Raw genomic sequence first — 12,107 nt, forward strand, 5'->3', positions numbered from 1 at the left:
AGTACATTGATAAAATTATTCGGCAATTGTGTACGTGCGAGTCCGAAAATCAGTGCAATTATAGCGTTCGACGCCCATGTTGCGAATTTCAGCCATGATGTCTCGCTAAAAATATATTCGTCTGGCCTGCATAAGGTCATCGATCCTAATGCGTGGATGTAGAGGTCAATTTTTATCTTCCGATGGAGGAACTTTAGTTTTCGTTGTCATGTGACAATTAAATGATGTCGATTTTTTTATACGATATCGTTTAATTAATCATGCATCCTATCGATTATCGTATAACGTGCAGAATGGATATAGAATGGTAGATTTGTGTCATTTTCAAAATGGAGGAGAGAAAGATAAATAATATCAAGCGCATCAATGAAAATGTGTCAAATGTGTTTACACTTTCAAATTCGCTTTTAAGAATGAAAGATTCAAAACGTGTCACGCTATTTTGGAAGAAACGAAAATCCCTTTTTTCTCTTTTACAGATTATCAGCGAATATCCCACATCCGCCCATCGGCGCGAAGCCATTTTGCAAAGCAAACAGGTAAGAAGCACGTCCATTCGAAGCTTAACAGTCGCGCCATCCGGCTCTTAAGTGGAAATAATCAAGCTGTACAAGCTGTATATATACACATACATATATATACGGTTTAATTTACATGAGAAATATTTCTACAACGTGCACACGCGCGCGCCTTATTCACGGACGAGGAGTACGAGTCTCGTGTTCTTGCGGGACGATTGCGAGGATCGTGAAATAGGTTGCGAGAAAGCGACACGCATCTCTATTCGAAATGGCTTATATGAGTGCGATTTCGGTCGACCAAATGTAGTCCCCCGGAATAATAGCTGGATGCAGCGCGAGTAAGGGGGAAAGAGGAGGAGGGGTCGGGGGGGGAGGGGGAGAGGGTGAGTTCGCCGAATACACTTTAACCAGATTACATACGCTCCGGATTGCGAGAACCGTGCCGTTTTATGTGTACACGCACGCGCTATAATTAGAGAAGTACTCGAGCCCCCCCTCCCCCTCCCCTCCTCCCCCGTCCCTCCCTTCTCCTTCTCCCCGAAGTAAGCCGCTTTACTTCTTATCCGCAGTGATTCTCGGCAAATTATTGGATTTCGCGAGAGGACTTTTACACTAGTTACAATAATATCCTATTAATTAATTTATGCATTGTAACATTGATTTATTCGCCCAACACGCGCGCGCGACAAGTTGCTGGATTTAAAATGTTAACTCGTATCTCCGTGCGTTTATTAATTGACGAAGGGTTTAATAAAATAAATAAGAAACGAGATATATCTCGGTGAGACTCGATAATAAACGTAGCCTTATAACCAGAAGTATTGAATTATTTTGTAATCTAGCAAATAAGTAAAATTCGTCCAACATGCGCGACAAGCGGATTTAAATGTTAATTCGCATCTCCATGCGGTTATTAATTGACGAAGCGTTTAATAAAATAAATTGAGAAACGGTATACATCCATAAGAATATTAATAACGAATAACGAAAGCCTTATAACAAGAGATATCGAATTATTTTGTAATTTGAGTAAAATTAAACGCGACGTGTGAATCTATTGTAGCGATACTCGCTGTCGTCGATAATAAATTTATAATGCATCCAGAAAGAGAGAGAGAACGAGGTGCTAAAATATCGGCGAAATATTGGATCTGAGGAAAAATCCGATTCCGATATTAATGGTATTCTTAAGCATTGCGTGTACATTTCGTCGATACCCTCGATGCTATTTATCCCACGCTCATCTTCATGTACTGGTGCTCTTTACGAGCAGTCGATCATAAATTTTTCGGAGCGCGCCGTGAATGCCGCTGGTGAAGGGCCATTCCAGCAGCCTGAAGGGCCTATAACGATCGAGTTACTCTCGAGTAACTGCGACGCATTACGATTCGCCGGCTCTCATCAAATTGAAGAAGATGCGCGCGAATTGCAAATGAACGCGACGACAATGGAACGAGATTAAGTAACGAGCCTTCAGCTGTTTCACCGGTTGCGTTAACCATCGAATAAGAGGTAAACGAGGACGCGAGGGCAATACCTTATTTACCTAAGAAAGAGTCAATGGAGACGAGACCATCGCGGTGTGTAAATCAATTCTCCCTCATCTCCCTAGAACGTTACGTGAATAAAGTTGAGAAATAGGTTTGAGTAGAACATCTCTAAGAGATAGGTCCATCCCCTTCGACGTTAAATTTTTCTCAGGATACCCGAGCGAATTTTCCCACTCCCTCTCTCTTACCGCCGAAAGATAAAACGAAAGTCGACTCCAAGTGGCGAGGAGAGCTAGTAGTACGGCGCAGTTTTTTAAGGAGATGAATAAATGAGTACGACGACCTCGCAAAGTAACTCCGGGCAGGGGTTTCTCCCCCGAACCGGTCGCATAGGCGATTTCCGTCGCCGTTTCTTCTTGGCTGCCACGACATGGAATATTTCACGACGAACGCCGCTAAAGAGACAGCTCTTGACATTCTTCCCGGGCGAACGACGTGTATAATTCGTTAAAAACGAACAGTGCTGCTTCGCGCATTAAACTTCCCTCCCCTTGACGGGAAGCAAAACGGAAGTGTGTACAAGTGATCCTCCTTCATCTCGCTCGTAACTTTGCTCGTAACCTTCCCTTCCCTTCGTTTTCCCTTTTCCGCGATCGGTCCAAACATATTCGGGAAATCGATATCGCAGGAAGCCAATATAGACACGTTCGTCCAACAGTTAAACCAGTTCTTACCGGGGTAATGTTGGTCGGTTCGTCCATTCAACAGGCTGAGGAGAGCCCTGGGCTAGTCCCGCGCCAGCGGCTTTGGTTCATTGATTTTTACTGGCTTTTCTTCGGGATGAGGCACGCGAGGAAAACGACCGTGTGTTCTGCTCCTTGTGTAACGCAATCATATATTCCGCTCACCTCCGGCAAAAGTAAGACAAGGAGAAAAAATATGTCCGAGCAAAATAGATTAGATTGAATGATTAAATTTTCGACGCGAGTATAAAATTTATTTTTATTCGAATTTTTGTTCGAATATAGCGAGGATGAAATTATTGGATGCATTTATTTTTTAATCTACGTGTTGTAAGTTTAAATATTTTAATAGCTCTAGAATACAATGCATTGGGTCTTATTTTTATTTCGTGTTTCTCCTTTCGGGAAACAAAAGAAATATATATATATATATATATATATATTCTTTTCTGTTTTCTATTTTTATAATTTCCACTCAATCAATCACTTTTCGATGCACGGTTAACCGCCGAATGTCAAACTGTCAATACGAAATTCATCACCCAGTCGAATTTGCACACACGATTCACACGCTTGGCAATCAATCAATATTGCAAAAAAGACGATAATGATACTTAAAATATTTCAGTCTCATTTTTTTACCGTTTAAGTGCGACAAATTCGCGAAAAATCTATTTTTATATTTCTCACGTAATTTCAAATTTCGAATCCGAGCTAATCCGAGTTTAGCGAGATGAAATGTGTGTTTAAAATATCGTAATTTTTTTTTAAATACGAGGCAATTCAATAAATAAAGTAACAAGATATGTTAGATATGCGTACAATTATTAATATTGGCTTATTTATTTAATTAATTGAATCGACTAGATCGAATAACAAAAATGTTCAAAGAGTAAGAATAGAGTAAATGCATAATTTATAATTTTTATTTTACAACTTTGCACTTAAAGTGGACTGCATAATTTATGAGCCTAGATAATTTGTGCTCCAAATTTTAGCAAAAATTTAAAATTTATTAAAAGAAATATTATACATACATTATTCAGCTAATAAAATTAATGTTAGATAGAACATAAATTATATCACAATTTTTAGAAGATTAATCAAAAATTGACAAATTAGAGAGAGCATATATGGATTATTATAATAGAGGACATTACGTTCCACGTAATGTTCTCTATTATAATAATCTAGTAAACCATTCACCATTTGACATAATTTATAAATAATACAGAGAAGCTGCGTGTATGTGTAACCGCAATTAGATAGAGAGGTATTACGAGATTATTATATACATACATAAAACAAATCTCCGCTGGGAAGAAAAACTTCAATTAGAAATCATTGTAACGACCATTCAGACTTAAATATCACAGGAAATGGGCTAATTCCAGGCTTAATTCCATTTTCAATAACTCGATGTAAGCTCTCGACATATTTCATGGAAAATTGAAAAATATAAAGATACAGGATTTAAAAGAAAAGAGATAGAGATAGATAGATAGAGGGAGAGGATTCGGAGCAAGAATATAAAGTAGGTACATAATCTGCAAGATTTAGCTTAAATATGGAATGGTGTGTCTAAGGCGATTTTACAAATTACGGATTTACACCTCTTCGGAAGTCTTCAATTTGCCCACCGCTGGATTTTCGCCCAAAATCACGGTATATGTACGCTCACACCTGCCTGGTGCGTGGGATCGCGAAACAGGAATCTGCAGCGTAGAGCGGGGGCGGCTGGATGAAGATAGCGCACGCACGCGCGCGAGCGAGGGGGGTTAAATAAATAAGCTCGCCGACCTCTTCTCTCGTGATCCGGTTGAGAATGGCCCTCGGCCAGTCCCCCGGCTTCAGCGGCGGTTTCTGCCCATTGATTTTTGTCCGTTTTCCGTCCGCGCGTTGGGCGAAACGACACGCCATTACACCACCATGGCAATTACGCGACTACGTTAAGCATTTATTACGTCGGCTTTATTATCATAGCCAGCCAGAGCTTTTGCTTTGCGCTCGCATACCCCACGTGTAACGAGCGCAATCTGCCAGTGGTAGAGTGGACCATTATAAATTCATACTTCCAATATTGTCATAACCGTGCCAGATTTTATTCCGAGGCTAAATCATTCATTTGCGGAGCAGAAATGTTGGCGCCCTTTCCGGGATGTACCCAGACAATCGTTTCCCTCGTAAACCTAGAGTTTCTGGTCTCCTTCTCGGCTTTCACGGCTTGTTGATCTACTTTGTTTGCATCGGATCATCTTTCCGGCCAACGTTTCAAAGCGTCGAAACTCGCGATATACAGGGTGTTCGGAAATTCAATCGACAAATTTTCAAAGATTGTCGGGGGCACCATAAGAATCATTTTTTGCAAATGAACCTGGGGTCGGAAACGTGTCATTACATCGCTACGGCATACGGAGTGTTCGAAAGAGTCGGGACCTCGAAATATCACAAAAAATAGAAGTTTTACAAAAAATTGTTTCAAACAAAAGTTGTCAAAAAACACAAATCCGATTCGGCTGGATCAGGCACCGATCTTGCCTTCATCGGCTGGATCAGCCACCGATCTTGCCATGGTTGGCTAGATCATCTTCCAATCTGGGAATTGAATTTGTGTTTGGATCTCTTGCCTTCGTGGGCGAGACATCTTACCATGAAAAGCTCGATAACTTCGAAACGGCTTACTTAAAGTTGGTAAAATTAGTGCTTTGAAAAAGTCTCGAGAAGGGCTAGAAGAATATGCAATAAAAAGTGGAGGGTTCCATTTCAAAAATTCAAGGTGGCCTTGTCGTGACCTTGGCGACGCCATCCAAGGTCAAACACATGGCGCCAGTAAATAGACCTTTTTACACCCTACAATTTTTGTTTGAAACAATTTTTTGTAAAATTTCTATTTTTTGTGATATTTCGAGGTCCCGACTCTTTCGAACACTCCGTATGCCATAGCGATGTAATGACACGTTTCCGACCCCAGGTTCATTTGCAAAAAATGATTCTTATGGTGCCCCCGACAATCTCTGAAAATTTGTCGATTGAATTTCCGAACACCCTGTATAGTTGAACGTATTATGGCGATGAATATAGAAGCAAATCTAGAGACGAACGTCGCGTTTTATTTTGAGACGGAATCGTTAAAATAGAATCAGCTGATATGGAATTCTAGGTCTTTTAGTCTGGGTATTAAAAGTGATGACGCGATTACTTTGTCTTTACAATAATTTTCTCGGGCGTATCCAAAGTTTTACTCAACTTTTGTCTTCAAGATACGAGCAATGCTATTTTGCAATACTGTAGATAAAAATTTCAGAAATGACGGCTTATTTTATCTCGCGCAACTGCATCCAATTGTTTGACGTTTCTTAATGTAGTATATAATGGCAATCCTGCGCTCTCCTCTTAGCTATTACATTTCTTATGCACAAACAAAATGTAACGAATTCTGTCGAGGAAAATGGAAATTCCAGAAGTTTCCGTCTTTCTATTCCTGCAGGGCAACGTGGGATTTGCCAGGAACTGTGTTTTCGACAGTCTAGTTTTATGAAACTATAACTACTCTCGACGATAAATCGAAAGTTGTTATGTAAAACGATTTTAGGAAAAAAAAAAATATCGGAGAAACGTTTTTCGAATATTATAGAAATATTATACGAAAGAGTTTCGCGTTTTGCAAAAATATTCCCGCTGTGTGCGCGAGAGGAACCAGTTTTAGAAATCACTTGCGCGTTGCATAACCGGCTCCATATAAACGAACGGTGTGTTGCGCAAGAATGAATTAAATGAATAAAATTAAAAAAGCGAGAAAAAGGAAGAGAAGAAGCGCGAATTATGCGCGTATTGCCGGGTGTCGGACGCATAAAACTTTGCATTTAAAAATTAATTCGCTGGAAACTACCGGTTGGCGTAGGTGTAGGTAATTTTTGCACGACACGGTCCGCGTTAAATCCGTTACAAATACTCGGTAAAAGTTGCAATCACTTGGCGGGGCGAATAATATGTAAATTTACATTACCTATATCTATGAGCAAATAACACACCTTCCCGATGGCGATGACGGTGGTCGGATGGTGAAGGCGTAGAGGAATTTTCAATGCTAATTTTCAACGTAGCTGCCTGTTTCGCGGTCGTTGCCACGTCGACAAAACCGTACTCCGGGACAACATTGTGCAAATGCAGGTGATCCTCCCCCCCTTCCCTCCCTCCCTCGCCTCTCCTCCCCTCGTCTCGACGTTCGATTAAGAAGCAAAACAACGCCCGAATATTGGCTTTGTATTCCTGATTAACGCTCCGAGCTCTCTCTCATCCTCCCCCCACCCTCGTGTATTAATACACGCATCGAGTCTGGGTCGGGAACGTCGATCGGAAAACCTCCAATTTTTGTTTCACTGATATTAGCAATTTTAACATGGCTGACTGATTTTGAAAAGAGAGAGAGAGAGAGAGAGAGCACGAAAGGGAGAGACGGAGAGAGAGTAAGCCGCAAAGCAGATTACCCCGGGGCCAGAATCTTTTTACTTTTCTTCTCTCTTTTTAACCCTCATCCTTCTTTCCTTTTTCTTTCCCTCTTTTTTTTTTAATTTGTACGCCGCTGTGTAACATTGTAGTTCATGTAGACGCGCCTTGTTCCTTGCGGCGGAAAATCTTTCAAGGAGAACCGAGACGCGCCGAGAGAGGCGAGGACTAAAATTAGCAGAAGAAAATCATGAACGTTTCGCTTAAGCGCGACCGACAATACGTTTTGAGGGAAAAGAGGAAAGGAGAAAAAAAGAGGAAAAAACGTAAGAGAGCGTCTTTCGAAAAGCACGCGACCGAAAGGAATCAGATTTTCGATCGCCGTTGCAGTTTTATGAAGAAAAGGGGGATGCGTACGTGAAAAATATGAACGTTAAAATAGGAGAAATAGGAGGAGAGAGATGGAGAGAGAGAGAAGGACTCCCCTCACGCGCGGCATTACGTCAATCGGATTATTATCGCGATAAAAACAAAACTCCTTTTGCAGGCAGTTTCTGTTCGATGTGGCCGTTTGTCCGTAAAGCGCCGTGATATAAAAATATTTCAAGCAACACCGTACTGAATTAAATCGACTGTAAGTAATTATACTGCCGGGGATAGCTAGAACGCAATTCTCCGCAAGAGAGGCAGGTATTATTTCGCTGATAAGACCACTTTATTTTTCACGGCAGTCCCGCTCTTATTTTCTACACTCGTTCGACGAATCATTTTTTTTCTATCCATAATTATTTCCTCATCGTCGACATCTTTCTCCGTATGCGTAAGTTTAACCCCTTTCACTCCTGGTTTTGTATTTTTGGAAATTTATAATTCTATGGGTTAGGTGATGCTATTGAGAAAAAAGGTTCAACAAGTACAAGATGAACAAAATTTATTTAATTATATCACCGGGACATATATGTTCCTACAGGGGTGAAAGGGTTAATCGAAACGAGAAGGTATTTTCTGAGAAAATAACATTGGTAAAAATCTTGACCCATTTGAATGGACAGAGAGCAAGATTTTCGAACGAGTTTTCTCGAGGAAAGATTGTTCAAACGAGGACGGTTGATATGTGAAATGCATGTCGTCCTAAAAGAATGTTCCTTTCACGGGGAGGAAGCGTAGAATTTTCCGTAGCGAGAGGAGAGAAGGCTCCTCCAGCGAAGGAGGTCACGTCATTACTGTTATCAGGGGCTGCGGTGAAGCAGCCGTCTATCAAATTTACGCATCCGTCCCTACCTCGACTGTGTTCCGCTATTACGGCAAACGATGTATTCAAAGGTCCTAAACGAGTTACATCTCCGGCCTTCGCGATATTCGAAACATTTCGCGGTGCACGTGGTTCATTAAATAGAGTATCTCTAGTCTGCCATCACGTGGTATGGTTTACCGCCGCGAGACGGGGGAGAGTGAAGCAACTGAGGCGGCTAAAGTTAAAGGGAGACCGGGATCAAGAATAGCATTCGCGACACAAGAGGAAAAAAGGGAGAAAGAGAGAGAGAGAGAGAGAGTATTCGCAGCGTTCGTGCAAACGCACCAGCGCCTAGAGCGCTATAACGTTTTCTAGGGTAGGCGGAATGGTGGTAGCGGTGCTGTGTCGAACGAGGGATGGTCGGAGGGACGGAAGGGGTAATAGGAGACCGGGTGAAAGGTGGGGTTGCCGTTCGATACCACTGCGGCACGGCCAAAGTCGAAGCTATACCACGAATCCCTCTCTCTCTCTCTCTTTCTCACTCTCCCCCTCGCTTTCACCCTCTCGCTCGCTCCTACATAACCCTGTTACACCCGCCCGCCTTGCTTCCACCCTCGTCTCCTGGTACGTGCGCACTATAGCAAACGGCCTACAGCCTTTGCCCGGTATCTATCCCCGAAATCTACCCGAGAGCGACCCTCTAACTCTGTCGTCTCTCCTCATCCAACGTGTGTATCCCTCAGGATCCCTCGAGGGGGGAATCTACTGACTGCGCGGCTCTTTAAACAACGAGACACTTTTCCCTCGACTACGTCTCAATTCTCGCCCGGAAGAAGGCTTCTCTCCTCCCTATGATCCCTCGTCGTTTTTCCAGGCTAGTTGGGTTGCGCGCGCGTGATCGGCCGGCTCTCTCTCTCGACCTACCTGTTTTCTCACCCCTGTCTCGTCATCCGACGCCTATGTTCCTCCCTCGCTCTCTCGCGATTTCCGCACCCTGACCTTTCTACCTCCATCCATCGGCGAGATCGATCTCTCCTAGACCTATAAAAGAACGGCTCCATTAAGAAGAATCCCGCCACTTGCCATATTTGTGTAGGATAAATTTATGCGAGTAAAACGAGAAGCACGAAATGCAAAATTGATCCGTGGATTATTTTAGATGGATAATTTCTGTCAGCTAATATCCCTGCACACGACCACACCTACGAGCAACCTTTTCCTTGGTGGTAAAACAATTTCCCTAAGAGCTACGAGAGATATTATAAGTATCAATTTATTTAATTAAATTGCTTTTCCCTTCTGTCAGGTAAACCCCAGTATTATGGATAAATTTTAATTTAGTCCCTAAAATAGCCTCTTCTATAGAAACGGTATAATATGTGCTACATTATATTATATTCTTGAATTATATATTTGCACGTCGTTGTAGAAGTAGAAGAGAATAGATTTAATTGAAAATGTCAAACTTCTTGTGGTACATTATTAGATTTTGCGTTTCGTGTCAACTGTTAAAAATAAACTCCAGTGAATTTTTTACAAATATTTTTCGCAGTTCAATAATCTTGTAGATAAAAAATTAATTTATGTATGACATATTATTTCCGCTTATCCTGAATGTGATCGATTTAATTGACCGATTGATAAAAAAAAATTTCGTTGAGAAATGAGGGAGGTTTGCCGGGAGGATGCGACTTTTGGAACGACCTGTATACGCAATCATCTTGATCGGTCTCGTTCCGGAGTGTATGCTACTCTCGGATCGAATCTCCCGATGCAAATTAAGTATAGTCTCTATGGTGTTACCGTATTAAATTGAATATGTTAAGCACGGCGGCAGCTGTGTATCAAAGTCCCATGGCGAAGTACGTCGCGCCGCAATATTTGGCCCTCAGGGTAGCGAACGCTGTTTTCTTACAGGAGGCGGGAAACGCCACGATCGTATACATGCTGCACCTTATTTCTATTACACGATGGAAAATATAAAATATGGGGAGCACCTACGTTGAATCATCTTAAGACGTTTGGACAAACACGAGTACAATGTTGAATTAATAATGTTAATAGAAAAGTACACTTTGCGGTTTTACATAAAGTATAAATAGCGATGCGTCAGAGGAGCAAATTACAAGACATGGTGCAAGAAAAAATTGTCGACGATGCGCTTTTGATCTCGTGACCTATTCTAGTTGGACAGATTCAGTAACAGAAATTTCGATCCATTTTGAATTTAAGTTAAGAGCTTGCAATATTGAGATTGTGCATTCATAAACGCGAGCACACAACTTGCCAGCTCTTGACATTCTAGAGCAGCTAGATGTAGATTTGAAAATCATTAGAATACAAAGTGGTGAAATACATTCCGAAGGCGGTAAATCGGCTCTCTCGTCTCCGATTGGCTTAGCAGGGTTAATTCCTCGATATTTTTAAATTACATCGAATACAAATTCATTCGCTACTCGAGTTGGCGGGTTAAATTGACTGTGCTAAGCACGCCCCAGCTGTAACGTACAAATCCCTAACAGAGTATAATAACCGACGATATTTAACCCCTCGAGGTACGTCGAGTCTTGCATTCTTACACGAAGTACTAAACGCGATGCTTACAAAGCTCTAGATTATAATCCGAGATTTGCATGGAAAACTTCATGATCGTGCGAAAAAAGTATGTAAATTAATACACTTTGAGAGAAGGAGAAGAGGACAAAGTGCAAGAACCTGATATAATCCGGCGCAATTAACCGGCGACAGAACTTTTTCCTTATCTATTAACGTCATGCATAAATATCTCTATTACCGCAAGCATGTCGCCCTGTCGAGCTTGCGTAGAACAATTGAGCCTTGCATTGTCGCGACAACGATGGGCAATATTCATTAATACAATATGGAGAAAACTCGATATCAGATATGACGGAGAAGCGATAAATAGACGAAGAAATGAATTTAATACGAGATTTAATAGAACGAAGGAAAGCGAGAAAAACAATTCTTTTAATAAGGTAGAAGCAAAAGTGAATTTTGCAGCGTCTCTAGCGCGCTTTTATTTTTGCAAACAAGCGCGTTTCTAAATATTATATAGAACTGCTTTTCTACCGTATAACGTTGAAGCTGTATCAAAATTATATTGTGATTTTCGCGTTTCTGGACCACAAAATTTCCACTGAATTATATAAACGTGGAACATTATAACCAGGAGCGTAACTAGGTGAGCGCGTACACGATGCAATCAGCGTTTAAGTGCACTCTTCCTCTCTCCCTCTCTCCTTTTTTCCTCTTAAACATATCTCTGTGTCAAAATATGAGCGCGGTACAGGTTCAGTAAGTATAAAAAAAAATTAGGTTTCTATGATATTTCTGAACCAAATAAATTCTAGATAAATTAACCCAGACAGCACAATGACATCTTAAAAACGTATTAAAAATAAACAAATTGGACGTTTCATACGTATTTAAAATACCCAGATTAGAGCCTAAAACATCTTTAGGATGTTTTATGGATATTCAGTGTTACTATTTTGGACATCCCAAAAATGTCCATTTTAAAGACCAAACGGACTAAAATTGGACTTGTTTTGAACATTAAAAAAATATTTTAAAAATAGGTATAAATAATTTTTACAAAATATTTTAATGAAAAAATTTAAATTTATTATATTAAATTTTTCATTATTTTATA

General features: G+C 40.9%; 1 protein-coding gene across 4 annotated transcripts in view; it reads left to right on the top strand.

Annotated features, from left to right (window-relative positions):
• Positions 1-12,107, top strand: part of LOC145959487 (irregular chiasm C-roughest protein) — a 155,920-nt gene that overhangs the window by 46,155 nt on the left and 97,658 nt on the right. For 3 of the 4 annotated variants that reach the window (XM_083078359.1, XM_083078362.1, XM_083078360.1), the window contains exon 2: positions 480-539. The exons of the other annotated variant lie outside the window; for it this stretch is intronic. In XM_083078359.1, coding sequence (XP_082934485.1) covers positions 480-539 — 60 coding nt within the window. The remainder of the gene's footprint in view (positions 1-479; positions 540-12,107) is intronic. 4 annotated transcript variants of the gene reach the window in all.

This window comes from Camponotus vicinus, unplaced genomic scaffold, assembly GCF_025532165.1.
Source record: "Camponotus vicinus isolate PSW18456_S1 unplaced genomic scaffold, iyCamVici1.0 SCAF_1, whole genome shotgun sequence".
Taxonomy (NCBI): Eukaryota; Metazoa; Arthropoda; class Insecta; order Hymenoptera; family Formicidae; genus Camponotus; species Camponotus vicinus.